The following is an 18,896-nucleotide window of genomic DNA, read 5'->3' as shown; positions in this document are numbered from 1 at the left end:
TGTGTGTGTGTGTGTGTGTGTGTGTGAAATGTTCGTTGTGATGTTATTAGTGACGAACATTCTCTTCATACATTAGCACTTCAATCTATCGCTTAACGACGTAGCAAGACTTTATATTCATTCCAGTTAAATCACAAAACAAAATAACCTGCTCTCTGCTCTTGATATACGATCACTAATGAAAATTTTTGATTTAAATAAGGGGACAAAAATACTCAAGGGTAGGTTAGAACACACCTTACAAAAACCTTACCACCAGATTGTTTAGAAATACTGTTGTTTATTGCACATCTATGTATTTATTCAATGGCCTGAAGAATCTCGGGCCTAGTAATACGTTTTATTATAGTACATGTAAGAATTAAACTATCACATTAAAAATTTGTTCTATGTCAATAAATTAACCCAATGGGTTTATACCAGCCACCAAATCCATTATAAATCAGCAGTTGATCAGTGATGTGTTGTCTGTTGTTTATTTCTATAGTCCATTTCTCATTCTTCTGTTTTTAATTTCAGACAAAGGTGCCGATAACTACAGCTCTTCCAACGCAGTGGTGAGTTCTTGTGCCGTCCGACTGTGTTTTCCATGTTTATCTGTGACACGCAAGTGTTTGAGGTCAGGGGGGGAATGTGGAGGCAGGTTTTCTCTGCTCACATGACAGAGGATAGGATGGGAGGAAGTTTGCAGGGGGGAAGAGACGGGAACCGAGAGCTAAAATGGATGGGGTGGGGGCTGTAGTGAACAACAAGGTGACAGAGTCCAATAAGAGCTGCCCACTCAACAGAAGGACAGAACTGATGCCAGCCACTCGAGGCTGTGCCAATGGGTTCATCTCTCTCTCTCTCTCTCTCTCTCTCTCTTGCTCTTGCTTTCTCTCTCTGCATTGTGAATCAGCATCTTTTTCAGTTCTCCAGTTCTCCTGCTGAGCTTTGCCATATCCGTAGCTCAGACTGAATCAGGTTAGATGCAAAGCAAGATGGGGAGTAATGTTTTAGTTGTGGTGTATTGGGTCATCTTGTGAGGCCCGCTGGGGTTGAATGCGGTCAGCGCTGATCTTGTGGTTGGCATGTCGGCATTGGGTTTGTTTTGCACTCATGTTGTGATGTCAGTCGGTCAGCCTCACTTCCTGCTCGGCTTGTTTCATGCTCCGCAGAACTCCAAGACCGTTTCCGAGACCCCTGCCGTGGCCACGGTCTGCGAGGATGATGATGAGGATGAAGCCACGCCTCCACCAACCATCGCACCCCGTCCCGAACATACAAAATCTGTGAGTGTTTACTTAAATAGGTCAATGTTAAAGGGTAAGTTCACCCAAAATTTAAATTAGGCCGCGTTTTACTCTAAGCCTGAGTTACCCTAGGTGTATATGATCTTTCAGATGAATCCAGTCTGAGTTATATTAAAAAATTGTCTTTGATCCATCAAACTCTATCATTACATTGGGCCCGATCACATGGTTTCAGACTCAATCGGATTCGGATATATTTAATAAAGGTGTGAATAAATACTCGATTTATACTCGATGCCAGAGGGCGCTCTTGCGCAGAAAGTCAAATCAGGAAATTCCTAATATGGACAAAAGCACCCAGCTATCGCTGTATGAAAAGTTGTTTTCACAGAAAAAACTAAAACTTTTGAAACACGAAGACATTAATATACGATTACGACAATATATGGTATCTCCAGCAGGTGAAAAAGTATATGAAAATGCAGTGCTGATTGACATAGCATTTAATACAGTATAGAAAATATTTTGCCTTATTATGTGATAAACAGTGTTTGTTGTATATAAACAAATCATTAATATTTGTTATCGTCCAGCATTTATAGATTTCTAAGCCAATTAAAAGCTAGAAATTAGAGAAAAATTTAAGTTGCCTATCCTACCAGTCAGAAGTGATGAACAGTAAGCTTGTTAATGTTGTTTAAAGAAGTCTCTTCTGTTCACCAAGCCTGCATTTATTTGATCCAAAGTACAGCAAAACAGTAAAATTTTGAAATATTTGTAATAATCTATTTAAAATAGTTGTTTTCTATTTTAATATATTTCAGAATGTAATTTATTGAACATCCTGGATTGTTTTTTTCGCTCTTCTTTATTATTTTTTATGTATTATAGAAGTATCGGATCGGGACTCAGTACCGGTAGATACTCAAAATCAAATGTCTTGGACTCGAGAGCAAAAAAAAAACGGATCGGGACATCCCTATAAAAAGCGCCCATCCATAATAAAGTGTCTTAAACGGCTCCTGGGTGTAAACAAAGGTCTTCTGTAGCGAATCAATGCGCTTTTATAATAAAAATATTCATATTTAAAACGTAATAATCACTTTACTCTAGCTTTTAAAACCGCAGCCTCATTTTCATTTTTGGGTGAACTAAACCTTTAAGGGTTAAAATGCTAAGGTATTTTAAGTGTTTTCCAGGTCCTGTATATATATGATTTATATACTAGTATAGTATTTTTTTATATAGTTAATAATTTTATTAATGATTTTTAATTTAATCAATTATTTTTTTTTATTTTTAATGGATTTTTTTTTGTAATGTTATGTCCTTTTGTAATTTTTCTTATTTTTTATATACCTACTTAGTTTTATTAGTTAATTAATTATTTTTCAGTTTTATTTAAATTTTATGTTTGTGTAGTTGCCAGGTGGTTGCTAAGGTGTTTTCTAAGGTTGCTAGGTGAATGTTTCATATGGTGTTGTTTATGTTTTTTTAAGTGGTTGCTAGGCACTTACTAAGATGATGTAACCGTTTCCTTGAGCATTGCTAATGAGTGTTTGGGAGGTGGTTAGTAGCAGTTTTGTTTTAGTATTATATATACACTAATACAGTTTTAAAAATATTGTGAATTAGCTTGAATTATTTTTATTTTTAAATATTAATATATAGTTGTTGGTATTTTTTTTACTTTTAGTTTCAGTTTTATTTATTTTTTTATTTCCGGTTAGTAATTTTCCATCTTCACCTGAAGCTTATTTCAAGGCAACATTTCTAATTTAAGATTTTCATCTAATATTGGTTTTATTGCAGATTTATTTAAATAAACCAAATATTTTGAATAGATTTTGTTAGAATTAATGATGATAATCTGGTTGTGGTTATTGGTGTCCAGGCGGTTTCTAAGGTGTTCTGAGTAGTTTTGAAGTGGTTAGTAGGTTATTGTGGTTGCTGGTTGGTTAAACAGACAGACGAGCAGCTGTAAGATGTTTTTGGATTTGTGGGTGTTGTCTGGAAGATGCAGATACGTGACAGTCCGGTCTGTAGTCTAGAATAATGAGTTTCTGACTCTAGACGCCTCCAAGCTTACCTGTAATTACAGAATAAATATGCATGTGTTCAGAGCGGGGGTAGGTGACTGGAGCTTTATTACAGGAGCGTGTGTGTGTGTGTGTGTTCCTTTCATCTGTCTGGAGATCACTGGATCAGTCCTGGTTGGCTTCTAGTCGCCCGGGTTGATTAAAGATGCTCCATCAGCGCTCATTCTTGTGTGGTTTTGATGTGAAGGGGTTTCACCCTCATTAGGTCAGAGGAGATGAACGATGTCCTGTAATGTGTTCACTTCACACACACACTCACACACACACGATGCTGCTTTTTGTGTCTAGTGGCCACAGGCGGCTTGTAGTGCATTTCTGATTACTTTGAGCTCATGTTACAGTGTCCACTAAATCTGGGCAAAATATGTTAGGGAAGGCAGGGGATAAATATTCAAATTTCACTCCGAGCGCAAGTAATTTAAAGGTCCTGTTTTTCGCGCTTTTTTAAAGCTTTGATTGTGTTTACAGTGTGCAATATAACGTGTTCATGTTTCGCGTGTAAAAAAAACACAGTATTTTTCACACAATTCACCAATCTGTATACCGATGTTTTCACTGTCATAAAAACGGGCTGATGACTTCCTTGTTCTATGAAGTCCCTCCTTCAGAAATACGTAACGAGTTCTGATTGGGCCAGCGGTTCCTGTGTTGTGATTCGACAGCAGCAGAGCCTGCGCTGCCCTCCTGGAAACGCGATTGGGCTAGTTTTGGAGTAACGTAGTTTTGAGAAGCAAGTGGGCAGGAGCATGTGCTGGAGATGTATTTATAATCACAGGAGCGTTTTTACTGATGAGATGCGCATGCAAATCTCATTTGATTTTTTTGCACAGCCCTAACATCTAGTTAACAAAGCTAAACAGCGTTCCCCTTTGTGTAATAAGTTACAGAAACTGTTAAACACACCAACTTAAATAATAAAATACATTTACCGGTTGTGGTCCATAAACAACACCTTCTCCAGACAAAATGCTCCATCTTTCAAGAATAATCTTTGTGCGAATACGGCATTAAACTGATTGAGAAAGTTGTCCTCAGCAAGGGGACTTCTTTGATTTGGTTAACAAACAATTTCAACAAATTGTAATTGTTTTTTTTTTTTTTTTTTTAAACACTCTTTTCAGGCAAACTTATTTTCATACAGTATCATCTGGGTTTGTCTCTGTGAATGTGTGTGATGCCGATCCTGGCGGTTCTGTTTTGTTCTGAGGAGAGAATTATATTCACTTGAGTCACTTCAGACCGAGCTGTGCTGGGATATGTGTTTTATTGTGTCTGTGGTACCAGCAGGCCGGTCCTTTCCCAGAATGTCTCGTGAATCATCCATTGCTCCATTTGGGCCCCATGTGGTCTGATACATGTGTCTAAGAAACTGGACTGGAAACCAATTTGTTTTATTTATATATTTTATATATATATACATTTATTGATTAGGTTTATATTTATAATTTATTATGTTTTTATTATATATATATATATATATATCTTTCTAAATTAACATTTTTATTTTATTTTATATATATATATTAAAATTTTCATTTTACTTTATTTAATTTCAATCTTTTTAATTGAATCTATTTAATATATTTATTTGTTAATTAATTGTATTATATATAAATTTTATTTCACTCGTATCTATCTATCTATCTAAATTGACATTTTTATTTTATTAATTAATGTTAATATTAATTATACATATTTATTTTTTATTTTAATTTATTTACTTAATTTCACTCTTTTTAATTAATCTATTTAATATATTTGTTTTATTTATTCAACTTTGTATTTCATTTTATTAAATATATTTTATTTAACCTAATTAATTCTATATACGTATATTATTTTAATAATATATGTTTATATTAATTATACATATTAATTTTTTATTTTGTTTAATTTATTTACTTAATTTAATTTCACTCTTTTAATTAATATATTTAATATATTTGTTTTATTTATTTATTCAACTTTTTATTTTATTTTACCTAATTCATTCTATTATATACGTATATACATTTTATTTCATTCGTATCTATCTAAATTATAATTTGTATTTTATTAATATGTTTATATTAATTATATTTATATTTTTAATTTATCTTAATTTATTTACTTAATTTAATCTTAGTCTATTTAATCTATTTACTTGTTTTATTCATTTTACTTTTTATTTTATTTTATTAAATATATTAGTATTTTATTTCCTCCACTGCTAATGTCGTCTCCCTCCACAGATCTACACACGCTCCGTTATCGACCCCCTCCCTCCTCCACTCTCCACCAAAGACGCAGCTACGTCACCCATCAGTAATGTGGCCGCTGACGGAGGCAGCCCCACCCCAACACCCTCCACCAACACCCCGACACCCTCCACGCCACAAAACACCGACAAAACACGCAAGAAGAAGATGACCGACGAGGAGATACTCGAGAAACTGCGTAAGTGTCCACACATGAGACGCTCAAGGGTCAGAGGTCACGTTTATATTTGTAGAGCGCATTGTGAATCATATACAATACACTACCATTCAAAATTTTGGGGGTCAGTAAGATTATTATAATTTTTGTTTATAATAATTTAATGCTTATTCAGCAGAGATGCATTATATTGATCAGAAGTGACCGTTTAGACATTTATAAAGTAACAAAAGATTTCTGTTTAAAATAAATGCGATTATTTTGAACTTCCTATTCATCTGTGAATCCTGAGAAATGGGACACTAAAAAAGTTATATAACTTATTTCAACATCGATAATAATCAGAAATGTTTCTTGAGCAGTAAATCATATTTTCATGATTTCTGAAAATCATGTGACACTGAAGACTGGAGGAATGATGCTGAAAATACAGCTGTGCATCACAGAAATAAATTACATCTTACAATATATATTCAATAGAAAACACTTATTTTAATTTATAATAATATATCATAATTTGTACTATTTTTACACCATTTTGTATAAAATAAATGCAACCTTAGTAAGCAAAAGATGTGTCTTTCCAACCCTAAAATTCAGTTTAGTGTATTTAAAACAATTATAAAATATGTATTAATGATGCATTTATATTATTTATATTTTTTTTAGATCCATTGTATTTAATCCATCCAAGGCACAGCTGTGCTATTCTCTCTTCAGGTCTCTTTTTCCTATGTTATGATAATTTACATACACACCACTATTTCATATCCAGTTATTTATCTATTTAATAAGTAGCCCTGTAATAAGCAGTCAGCGAGAGATTATTGCAAAATAAACCCCAGCTCACATGTTCAAGGTTTATTTTATGTTAACGACCGGCTGACTGCACATTATTCCTGACATATTAAATATGTATAATGTATTTATTTTTTAAAGAATTCAAACCCGCTTCTATCTCGTGATTGAGTGTTCATGCTATGCTTATTTTATTTTATTTTTCGCTTGTCTGTTGCCTTATTTTATGGTCGTTATTGTTTTTGTTTTACATGCTTATGTTATGATTTAGCATGAAATGATTCCCAGTCATTTAGTTTGAGCTGTTCTAGAGATGCATGACTTTCTAAGAACCTGTGTCTTATTAAAAACCCCATGCGCTCCAGACGTGCTCAGATCGTCCTCTGCTGGTAAGAACGGGATGCTGCTGCAGTCATCCAGTGTGTCTCTGTCACTCCAGGCCCTTCTTGGCCAAAGATTTGGCATCCACCATTTAAAACAATAGCTGCCGGGTTACACATCAAGCTGAAGACGTTCCTGTCTTTCCCTGAATGATCAGACCTCGGCCTTCTTCCTCCCTGTGTTTTCCATCTGTCTTGTCCTAAGGGTTTAGAGGTCTTTTCTTCCCGTCTCTCTCATTGCTCAACATGTTTTTACTGGAAACGACCGTGTGCTTTCCTTCACAGCATGTGTCTGATCTCACTTCCAGAGGAGATTAGATAAGATGTCAAAGGAAATATGAACATAAACATAACTTTTTATAAATATAATCTGGAAAGTAAAATATATATTTGCATAAGAAGTTTTTTCCTTATAAACTTAAAATCAACTTTTGCACTGTTTTTTTATTGCAATAAAATAAAAGTATTACATTTTATTGTATTTTTGCATTTCAGTAACTCTATTTTGTTAAATTATTTGCAGTATAATATTTTATATGTAATGTGTGTGTTTGTTGGTGTATATATATATATAATTGTTCATTTTTAATCATGCATGCACCATTGTAAAGCAGTCTAGCCTTGTTTTGAGCTTTTATTTTGTTTGGTTTAAAAATGAATCTCCATCTGATCTCCAGTTTATTTACATCATAAGGATATATCCCTATATTGATTATAAAACCGATTTGTCTTGGAGCTCTCTCACAATCCTGAAACACTGTTCTCATTTCTTTTCTGTTGTCTGTTAAACGGCTGGCTTTTCCTCCCTCCCTCATCTCTGTCTCTTAAGTTTTCATTTTTTGTGGGGTTTTGTTTTTCCTAAAATAAGATGTGACCTCCACTCCACAGGAAGTATAGTCAGCGTGGGCGACCCGAAGAAGAAGTACACGCGATTTGAGAAGATTGGCCAGGGGTGAGTTTCATGATGGAGGTCTTCTTATTTGTGCCAGATCCCACCGTCTTCAAACTATCATCCTGATCTCTATTTGCTTCCCTCATCAGGGCGTCTGGAACGGTCTACACAGCTATAGACGTCGCCACGGGACAAGAGGTGAGAGCCACTGACAGGTTTCTCATCTGCAGCGTGACACCAGACAGACGTTCTGCACATGCATGACGTATTGCATTAATTAAATCATGTTCAGCCAACAAATGTAATGCTTAATATAGAATATCATGAGATCAATACTTACAAAACTCCACTATAAGATAAGCATCTCTGTTATTGTAGCTCATAGGGTTATTGAGTTAAACAACATATTGTATGAAATAATAAGAGAATATATTCAGAGAATATTGTTTTATTATGTGAACTTCTTAAAAATGTTGTTTCTTGCTGCAGTAAATGATAATAAAATATAAACAGCATTTTTTTTTAACTACTGCTAATACAAATAATACCATTATTAAAATAGTATATATATATAAAATATATATATATATATGTGTATCTCTTAAGTGTAAATTTTTCCAAATTTAGATTTATACATCATCTGAAAGTTGAATAAATAATCTTTTCATTGATGTATGATTTATTAGGATCAGACAATATTGGCCGAGATACAACTATTTGAAAATCTGGAATCTGAGGGTGCAAATAAAAAATATATTGAGAAAATCGTCTTTAAAGTTGTCCAAATGAATTCTTAGCAATGCATATTATTAATAAAAAATACGTTTTGATATATTTATGATAGGAAATTTACAAAATATCTTCATGGAACATGATCTTTACTTAATATCCTAATGGTTTTTGCTATAAAAGAAAAATCAATAATTTTGACCAATACAGTGTTTTTTTTTTTTTTTTTTTGGTTATTGCTACAAATATACCCCAGAGACTTCAGACTGCTTTTGTGCTCCAGGATCAGATTTTATGCATCCTAATGGGTGTCAAAGCAGCATTAGCACATGCATAAAAAGTAAAATGATTTACTACTACTAAAATGATATGTGTTGTGTTTTACGTGTTATACATTATATAATTTTAAATAACTTGCATGCACTATTGGAAGGCAGTCCAGTAAGAAACCAACATTTTATAAAGAAGCAACTGCTTCCAAGCAATGTCCTTCTACCACCCAAACACCTTCTCTGTTAGCTTTAGCTGTTGTTGCTCTTATTTTCTGAAATTGCATGGTAAATATGCCATTTGGCAGCATTTGGAGAACACTTATCCCAGCGTTGGAGATATGGACAGTCTTTACAGTGTCACATGCTCTCCAGGTTAATAGAGGGCAGCTCTCGTCATCATTAACCTGTCTCTGATGGAGACTTCACCGCTCTCACTGATCGATACCAGTGAATCAGGAGATGCAGGAGGGTAACGGTGTAGGATATTGATCTGATGACTGAACCCGCACACACACACACAGCTAATCTCAAACCAGTCCTCACGCATGTTAATGGAGAGATGGAGCCAAAGCATCATCATCCAGTGAGTCTAAAAGCTTTGACTCGGATGTTTGTTCTCTCAGGTGGCCATCAAACAGATGAATCTGCAGCAGCAGCCCAAGAAAGAGCTGATCATCAACGAGATCTTAGTGATGAGGGAAAACAAGAACCCCAACATCGTCAATTACCTGGACAGGTCAGTTTCATAGATTCAGATTTTTCCTAATCTGTATTTTTTCCTGTTTTCCTGTACATTCCTGTGCCACGTGTTCCAGTTTATTTTTATTTTTTTCTCAATTATATTTTCATATTTTTAGGTCTATTTTTAAGTTCTATTCTCTTATATTCTTTCATTATTTTTAAAGTTATATTATCTTTTTTTTGCATTGTTTTTCATTTATTATTTTATATATTTTATTTTACTTCTTGTTGTTTTCTTTTATTTTTCTATATTATATTTTCCTAATATTTGGTATTTTCTTTTGCATTATCTTTTCTTTTCTTTTTGTTTTATTTTTTAATGTTATGTTTTCTTTTTTGCATTGTTTTTTGTTATTTTCCATTTATTATTTTATATATTTTCTTTTACTTCTTGTTGTTTTCTTTTACTTTTCTATGTTATATTTCCATTTTTTTTATTTTATTTTGCATTACATTTTCTTTTTCTTTTCTTTTTTCTTTTCTTTTTTAATGTTATGTTTTATTTTATTTTTCATTTGTTTTTTTGTTAATTTAGTTTATATATATATATATATATATATATATATATATATATATATATATATATATATATATATATATATATATATATATATATATATATTCTTTTTTATATATTTTCTGTTATATTCTTTCCTAGTTTATTTTTATTTATTTTTTCTTAAAATTTTTATTTTATCCTAAACTAATATTTTCTTCTATTTTTCGTATACTTTAAACTGCTTTTTTCTTGTTTTAAGCACAAACATTGCAAGCGTTCCAAAATCTGCTTGACTATCTTGACTATTTAAGAAAAATAATACATTTAAAATTATAATCAATAAAAATAATAATGAATTATTTAAAATATATTTTCTCTAAAAAACAGTCTAATGGTCTTAAACGATTTTGTTTCTGAAGATAATGAAAATACAATGAAAATTAGTCTGTAATAAAAAAAAAACAGAACATTAAAATGACGTCATCTAAGACGTATTTGGGTTATCATGTCTGGCTCTGATGTGTTTTTCTGTGTCCGAGGTGAATCTCTCCACGTCTGCACTAATAACAGCAGCAGCATCCAGTGATCCTGTTGTCATGGCGATGCTGCTGCATCACTCAGGGATGCGGTGTGTGTTGACGATGCTCTCTTGTTGCCGTAGTTACCTGGTGGGAGACGAGCTGTGGGTGGTGATGGAGTATCTGGCCGGAGGCTCCCTGACGGATGTGGTGACGGAGACGTGTATGGATGAAGCGCAGATCGCCGCCGTCTGTCGGGAAGTGAGTCTGGAATAAAGCCAAGCCTTGCTGTCTTCTAAGGGAGTATCATCAGTGAAAAGGAACCTCACAAGGGAATGATTTGGAACACTCTGCATACGCAGGAACTCATTAGTGGAGTTTCTTTAAAACTCACAAAGTTAATTCCAATAGATTTTGATGTTAGCTAACTTTACAACACAATACTTTAATAAGCATAATACACAGCACACACAAATGTTAAGTGAAGTCACACATTGTAATTTGATTGACTTCCCATTTTCTGCAGTATTTATTTAGTTTAGTATATACTGAATTTAACTATATTCATAATCATCTTTTTGGGGAAGTCAGCAATCTTGGGGTATTTGTCATTTTTGGTAATTTACTGAAATAAAAAAGCTGAAATAAAATATTAATTGCAAAATATCTAAAATAAGAATGATAATAATCATGATAATAAAAAAATAAAAAAATCACATAATGAAATAATAAAATCACATAATGAACGTTTACAATAAAATGAAAATATAAAAATAAATATTAATAAATAATTTAATAGTGAATAAATTATACTAAACGGTATGATTAAGTACTAAAATTAGTTACTAAAACAAAATGACTAAAACGGAAAAAAATTACAGCTAAACAGAGATATCTATAAAAAGCTAATAAAACAACAAAAGCACTTAACAAAATACTAAATATTTATTTAAGAAAATATACAATTAAAAGCTAATTCAAAATATGAATAAATGCTATAATACTGTATAAATAATAAGTATAAAAGTATAAATAATAAAATAAAAGTATAAATAATACTTAACATTAAGCTGAAGTACTAAAATTAGGTAATTACTAAAATTGAAATAAAAATATCAAAATAAAACTAATAAATGCAGTATTAAAAGTGAGCTTTGTGTGCAGTGGATTGTGTGGTTTGTGTGAAGTGCATGTTTGAGTTTGCTTCATTCACTCCTCAGTGTCTCCAAGCGCTGGAGTTTCTGCACTCGAATCAGGTCATTCACAGAGACATCAAGAGCGACAACATTCTCCTGGGCATGGACGGCTCTGTCAAACTCAGTGAGTTTGACCAGAAACTATTTTTCTGCTAATTTTGCTTGCCGTTTTTCTTTCTTCATGGTTGCAAAACATTTAAATCTTGGCCTCAGGCGCTGTTTAAATGATCACATTTCTCATCCATGGCTTTGCTAATGATTTAAAGCAAGCATACATATGTGATTTGCTGTATGTGTTTCTTTGTGATTTTATTTTCTCAGCAGTAGAGGGAGCAAGAGTCCAGATATTGTCCATTGCATCTGCTGATATGCTTTCAGTTTTTCTAACACCAGATGGTCTAAACCTGTCTGTCTGTCTGTCTCTCTGTCAGCTGATTTCGGCTTCTGCGCTCAGATCACTCCTGAACAGAACAAGCGAAGCACTATGGTTGGGACGCCCTACTGGATGGCCCCAGAAGTGGTGACCCGCAAAGCCTACGGCCCCAAAGTGGACATCTGGTCCCTGGGCATCATGGCTATCGAGATGATCGAGGGCGAACCGCCGTACCTCAACGAAAACCCTCTGAGGGTGAGAATAAAGACATCCAAACTCACTTATATGTGCACCTTATCACTACAGATTTCAGAAGAGTGAGATAAATATATATATTATGAATCATGGTATTCTTTGCAGTACTTTAGGGCATCATGTCCCAAAACCACGGGTTTATACACACACACACATATATATATATAACATCAGCTTTAAAGGCTTTTATCTTAATATATTTGCTAAAATTATTTGTGGGCAGACCTGTGGTTAATTTGTGGCAAACAATAATGATTAGATTTATATATATTTAGGATGTTTTTGTATAGTTTTGCATTAGATGTTGGATCCACTCGAACATTTCAAATGGCTTTTTTAAATGAATGGAACTGCTGCTGAATGTAGATGAGTTGGGTGTGACCTTTAACCCCTGCTGTGGTCCAGGCTCTGTATCTCATCGCCACCAATGGAACGCCGGAGCTGCAGAACCCAGAGAAACTCTCCTCCGTGTTTCGGGATTTCTTAAACCGCTGTCTGGAGATGGACGTGGAGAAGAGAGGCTCTGCCAAGGAGCTCTTACAGGTGTGTGTGTGTGTGTGTGTGTGTGTGTGAGTGTGTGTCTGTGTGTGTGTGTGTGTGTGTGTGTGTGTCTGTGTTTGTGTGTGTGTGTCTGCGTGTGTCTGTGTGTGTGTGTCTGCGTGTGTCTGTGAGTGTGTGTCTGTGTGTGTGTGCTTGTGTGTGTGTGTGTGTGTCTGTGTGTGTGTATGTATGTTTGTCTGTGTGTGTGTGTATGTCTGTGCGTGTGTCTGTGTGTGTCTGTGTGTCTGTGTGTGTGTCTGTGTGTGTGTCTGTGTGTGTCTGTGTGTACGTTTAGTATTTTCCTCGTAAACCTATTAAAGTTATTAATGGTTTGTCAATCTTACAAGAAAAAAAAACCTGCCAGTATCAATGCATCATGCATGACCTTTGTAGATAAGTGATATTTCAATATCATAAATGACATACACAAACTGAATATTTATGTATATATATATATATATATATATATGTGTATATAATTACATAAACCTTAATAAACCTGAAATGCATCAGTGTATATCAGTGAAAAGTGACTTATAAAATGGATTAAGAAATGCAAATGACAATAATTCTAAAGTGTAAAAGTGCATTCCAGTAAATTCATTTTTGTTAAATTTCTTTAAATGTACAAAATAATTAACTTTTATTTGTCAATTTGAAATGTTATGTTATTTATTATTTATTGTATGTATTAATAATTATATTTAGTTATTTAAAAAGGCATTTAATTAATTCAGAATTGATTCTTAGGACCGCTAAGAAGTGTTTAAGTGTTCAAAACTAAACATGCTGTCTAGGTAGTCAGCTCACTAGGTTTTGAAACACAGACAGCATACCTGAAGTAGTTTTAAACTCATTAAATGTGTTTCTATAATATTTTATCGAAGAAAACAAACTGCTTTTGATGTGTAGTTTCTATTCTCTCGAATGCTATTAGATGTGATTCAGAGCGCATTATTCAGTCTCTGCTCTATAATCGCGCCTCTCCTTCTGTCTCTCCCACACACACATCTGATTTAGAGAACTCACATCTGTTGGGTTGGAATAAAGCTGCCAGAACTTTCCAGAAAAGCCCAGGAGCTGAAAGTATCTGAGCTTCAGTAGTGAGGTTGTGTAACGCGTTATATGACTCAGTTGTGCATTAAAAGAGACTCGTGTAAATAATGTGGAAAGCTGCTGAAAACCGGAGACATCCGAGTGAGTCGGAGCAGAAAATAGAAAGGGTTCAGTACGACAAGAGCTTCAATTCACAGTTCACTCTCCAGCTAACTAAGCCAGGGATTTATTTCTCAATATACGAAAAGTTTGGGGTCTGGAAGATTTTTCTTTTTAAAGTAATTAATACTCTTATTCAACAAGCACACATTAAATTGATCAAAAATGACCGTAAAGAAAATTATAAAGAGTGTTGGGTCAATTAATTATTCACTACTAATTACATCTTCTACAGTGAAATTAGATTATCATACTCATTACACTCTCTAAAAAAGCATTGCATTAAATTACTTATTAGTAATTACTTTTTTAAATTCTATATTATCCTATATAAGAGATCTTTTGATTTTTCAAAAAAGAAAAAAAATTGCATAAATTATTCTTCAGCTGACCAAAGAAAAGGTTACAATTAAAAGCATTCATTTTAACATTAGATGTAACAATTTGATATTAAATTCACTTCTGTTTTAAATAGAATTGTTCTGTAGTTTGTACAGTTTTTAATGCAATTACATTAGAAGGAACCGGAATTAAATTCCATTAAATCCCTTACTTTTTAAAGGGAAAAGTAATTAAATTCCAGTAATTAATTACTTAGTAATGCATTGCACCTGACACTGAAACAGATGAGCACTGAAACATTAATATTTTCTTAATATAGACTACCGTTCAAAAGTTTGGGGTCAGTATGATACTTTTTTTTAAGAATAAAATTAAAAAATTTTCCGGCAAGGATGCATTAAATTGATATAAAAAAAAAACAGTAAAGATATTAATAATGATACAAAATATTTATATTTCAAATAAATGCTCTTCTTTTTAACTTTCTATTATGTAAATAATCCTGAAAAAATAAAAGCAGCACAACTGTTTTCAACACTGATAGTTAATAATCAGAAATCAAAGTTTTCTGAAGATCATGTGACACTGAAGACTGGAGGAATGATGCTGAAAATTCAGCTTTGAAATCACAGGAATAAATTACAGTTTACAATATATTCACATAGAAAATGGCTGTTTAAAATTGTAATAATATTTCAGGATTTTACAGATTTTACTGTATTTTTGATGTAATCGATGCTGCCTCGGTGAGCAGAAGTGACGTCTCCGTCTCTCTCTCTCTCTCTCTCCGCAGCACCAGTTCCTGAAAGCGGCCAAGCCTCTGTCCAGCCTCACGCCGCTGATCATAGCAGCCAAAGAGGCGGCCAAAAACAACCGCTAGCCTCTACGGGACGTCTCCCGGCCCACCTGTCCTCCGCCCCGACCCCCAGAGCTCCCTGTTAGCTGTCTCTCTCTCTCCCTCTCTCTCTCTCTCTCTCTCTATCTGTCTCTCGGTCTCTCTCGCCCCGCTCAGGAGCTCTCGTGCCGAGGGTTCATCCGCCCCTCGCCCTCTACTGCTGATGTTTTAGTGTCCGAGGGGCGTCTGCGCTCACTGCTGTGGTCACCGGAAAAGGCTCTGAATGATGACATCACTGGAAACAAAGGGCCACGGCGTGTCAGGCCCAAAGCATTATGGGGGATTTCCCCCTGGCTGACTCTCTCTGGGTCTCACTGTCAGTTTTTCTGTTGCTTTTTTCTGTCATCTACTTTTCATGGGAACTTGACAGATTTTTCTTGTGTGTATTTGTTGGGGTTTTCGTTTATTTGATAATGTTTTTTAAATTTTCTGTGTGTGTGTGTGTGAGAGTGTGTGTGTGTGTTCGCCGGGTCATAGATTAGCTGAGATTGCGACGTGTTGACATGTTCGTTCTGCGATCGACAGAAAGATCTCGTCTGATGTATTTTTTTTTTATATTGAAAAATGATGATTTGCAACAAACTATTGATTAAGGTACTATGAAGGATGCCTGTGCATGAAGAAACTGCATTTCTCAGATGATGAAACGACCACCTGAGGTCCATTCTGTCCCATAATTCCTCCACACTTGGGAATCTCAACCAAACATCGCTGCATTACAGTGTTTTGCATTTGCTACGAACATTAATGGAATTGAAATCTTCTGATTTTACGTTCACGGACCCTTTGGCCTTAAACTGTGACGTGAACAATAGGACGAATGAAGACAGCACAACACACGAAGATGCAATCTGTTTCCATTTTGATTCTTTCAGTGGCCTGATGGGGTTTATTTAGAAGCAAATCTTTCCTGTAAGCAATCAGTGTGTTTCTGCGAACCCTAATCTCTTTATAAGGCCTTTTGATGAATTAAAATTCTTAATTGAAACGGGACGAATAAACTTCAGAATTAATTACAGTGTCCAGGTGATCTTTTGTAAATGTTGCTAAATGTGTCCCAAAATGCAATGCTCTCAACTTGACATTTGTGTTTAATAACTTCTTTTTTTTATTATTATCTTATGATCTTTTCATCTCGTTTGACTTTTATTGAATTCAAAGATTTTAAATGAAAATTGTGAAAAAATGTTACATTATTATTTTTTTTTTGGGAGGGGGGGGGGGGGGTTCATCTATTTCTGGGTGGTTCTCTGGGCAAATAGATTTATTATTATTATTATTATTATTATTATTATTATTGGTAAAAGTTAAAGCATTTTTACATAAAAATATGTAATAAATAAATAATAAATTAACCAACATAATGAGGACATTTTTATTTTATATTATAGGTACATGTTAAAATATTTAACACAAATTTAGATTTTAAAATAAATAATAAGTCATTAAATAACCATATACATTTTCGAGACTGTAATGGACTACTCTGGAAATAAGTATAAAAAAAAGACATAAATAAAGGTAAAGTTAAAACAGTTTTACATAATTTGATTTAAAAATGTATATTATTATATAAATTTTTCTTAGATTAAAACTCGACTGTACTCTGGAACTAATGAGGATTTGTTTTTGTATTTATTTATTTATTTATATAACTTTTTAGAATCAAAGGTAAAAGTTAAAATATATATTTTTTTTACACAAAATTTGATTTAAATATTAACCATATTTATTTCTTGAATGTTAGTCATAATGAAGATTTAATGAGGATTTTCTTTTTCTTTTTTAAAGATGAAAAAAAAACATTTCAACACAAAACAAAATATATAATTGCATTATTAATATAGCTGAAAGATAATTGGACTTTACTCTGGAAATGAGGAATGTTTTTCTTTGTAATTATATACAGCAATGCATTTTCCGTTCCCAACAGTCACTGTTGACCTGAAACTAAACATCCGTGCTTGTTTTTTTAAAAGTATGTTTCTGTACTCTGCTTATTATTCACTAAGATGTGCTTATATAGGTTTTAACCTCGGTTTGCATTCATCTTCTCATTTGAGTGTGTTTTCAGGATTACTGTACCTCCGTTACGCACTTCTGAGATGATTAGCTGGAAAGAGCAACAGAGACCCGCTCACTGTTATAAAACACAGTGCTTACAGTGTTTGAACAAAATGTTCTTTCCACGGCTGGCTATTTGTGAGCATAGCTCGACTGAAAGGATTAGTTCATTTAAAAACTGGCTTTTACTCACCCTCATGTTGTTCCAAATCCATATTTTCTTCTGTGAAACACAAAAAGCGACATTGCACAGAAAATCTGCTGCTTCATGCTGCAAAACTTCCAAAATACAGGAATCATCTGAACTACTTTTATGGTTCATACAGTACCATGTGAGGGATGCTTTTGTTTTCTTTGAAACATGACAACAAGTTTGAAAGTTTGGAAGAATATAAAGACCATTAAATGAAGAGAGTTCTCATTTTTAGTTAAACATTCGCTTCAATATATGCGTTTTAATTGTATTTGAAGCTTAACAAAACCTTTTCTATGAAAATTGCACTTTTTAAGCATGATTACCGGAGAAAAGCCCTTTATAGTGAACATTTCTTTTTATAGTCTCTCTTAGAGGAGATGGATTATTATGCAATGAAATGGCATTTAATAATCCTAATCTGAGAAAACAACGTTACAAGTCATAAAATGAACCCTCGTGCAAGTCTCTAAGCCAACGATCAATGAGAAGATTGTCTATTTTTAAAAACAATCTGATTATTAATGTTCTTAGACGTTTAAGCTGCTTGGGTTTTGGATTTTGGGATGTGGATTGGACCAATCTGGATGGCTAATACTTAGTTTTGTAATGCAGCAGATTTGTTTGCATGTTTGGCATTGATGACTTTCTAAAGCAATCTATGGTGTGTTTGCTCCAGGGGCGTTTAATTGTGTTCCTCTGCAGTGCTGCATGGAGAGAATAAGGCTCTGCGTGGTTTTTTTATCACCTGTCAAGTAGAAACCCAGCAGAGCCGTCCTCATGAGCGTTTATGTAACGGAGTGACTGGAACACCACCGTGTCGCTTCTCTCTCCTTATTCTCAGTGCATTCATTTCCGAGGCACTGCTGAGATGACATTTAACGGCTTGGAAATCTGCCAGTGCCACACACAGCACTGGGAAGATAGGATTCCAGTGAAGGTTTGAGGAAGAATCTTGAGCTCTGGATCCTTTTGGAATGTTTTCAGATGGAACTTTGATACAATGTAACTTGTAACAGAAAACATGGAACTTTGGCGCAATGTAACAAAAACCTGATCCTGATTCTAAGATAATGAAACTATATTATGGAAACTGTGAAATATTCTGTTACGAAGGGCTTTAGTTGGAACGCTTAAAAATCATAAAAATAAAGGTTCTTTATTGACGTTGATGGTTTGATGTAGAACCTTTAACATCTATTAACCTTTCCATTCCACAAAAAGTATTAATGTTACCATCAAAGCCAA

The 18,896-nt window shown here is 33.8% G+C and overlaps 1 protein-coding gene across 3 annotated transcripts in view; it reads left to right on the top strand.

The window, feature by feature from the left end:
* The window catches only part of pak1 (p21 protein (Cdc42/Rac)-activated kinase 1), a 45,150-nt gene extending 28,745 nt beyond the window's left edge, over positions 1-16,405 (top strand). For all 3 annotated transcript variants that reach the window (XM_026230543.1, XM_026230545.1, XM_026230544.1), the window contains exons 5-15: positions 520-557; positions 1,158-1,271; positions 5,563-5,767; positions 7,813-7,876; positions 7,966-8,014; positions 9,441-9,553; positions 10,719-10,836; positions 11,796-11,895; positions 12,203-12,399; positions 12,805-12,942; positions 15,290-16,405. In XM_026230543.1, coding sequence (XP_026086328.1) covers positions 520-557; positions 1,158-1,271; positions 5,563-5,767; positions 7,813-7,876; positions 7,966-8,014; positions 9,441-9,553; positions 10,719-10,836; positions 11,796-11,895; positions 12,203-12,399; positions 12,805-12,942; positions 15,290-15,376 — 1,223 coding nt within the window. In that variant the 3' untranslated portion in view covers positions 15,377-16,405. The remainder of the gene's footprint in view (positions 1-519; positions 558-1,157; positions 1,272-5,562; positions 5,768-7,812; positions 7,877-7,965; positions 8,015-9,440; positions 9,554-10,718; positions 10,837-11,795; positions 11,896-12,202; positions 12,400-12,804; positions 12,943-15,289) is intronic.
* The last annotated feature ends 2,491 nt before the right edge of the window (positions 16,406-18,896 follow it).

Source organism: Carassius auratus, chromosome 43 (assembly GCF_003368295.1).
Source record: "Carassius auratus strain Wakin chromosome 43, ASM336829v1, whole genome shotgun sequence".
In the NCBI taxonomy this organism is placed as follows: domain Eukaryota; kingdom Metazoa; phylum Chordata; class Actinopteri; order Cypriniformes; family Cyprinidae; genus Carassius; species Carassius auratus.
This window is presented reverse-complemented; position numbering and strand designations above follow the sequence as displayed.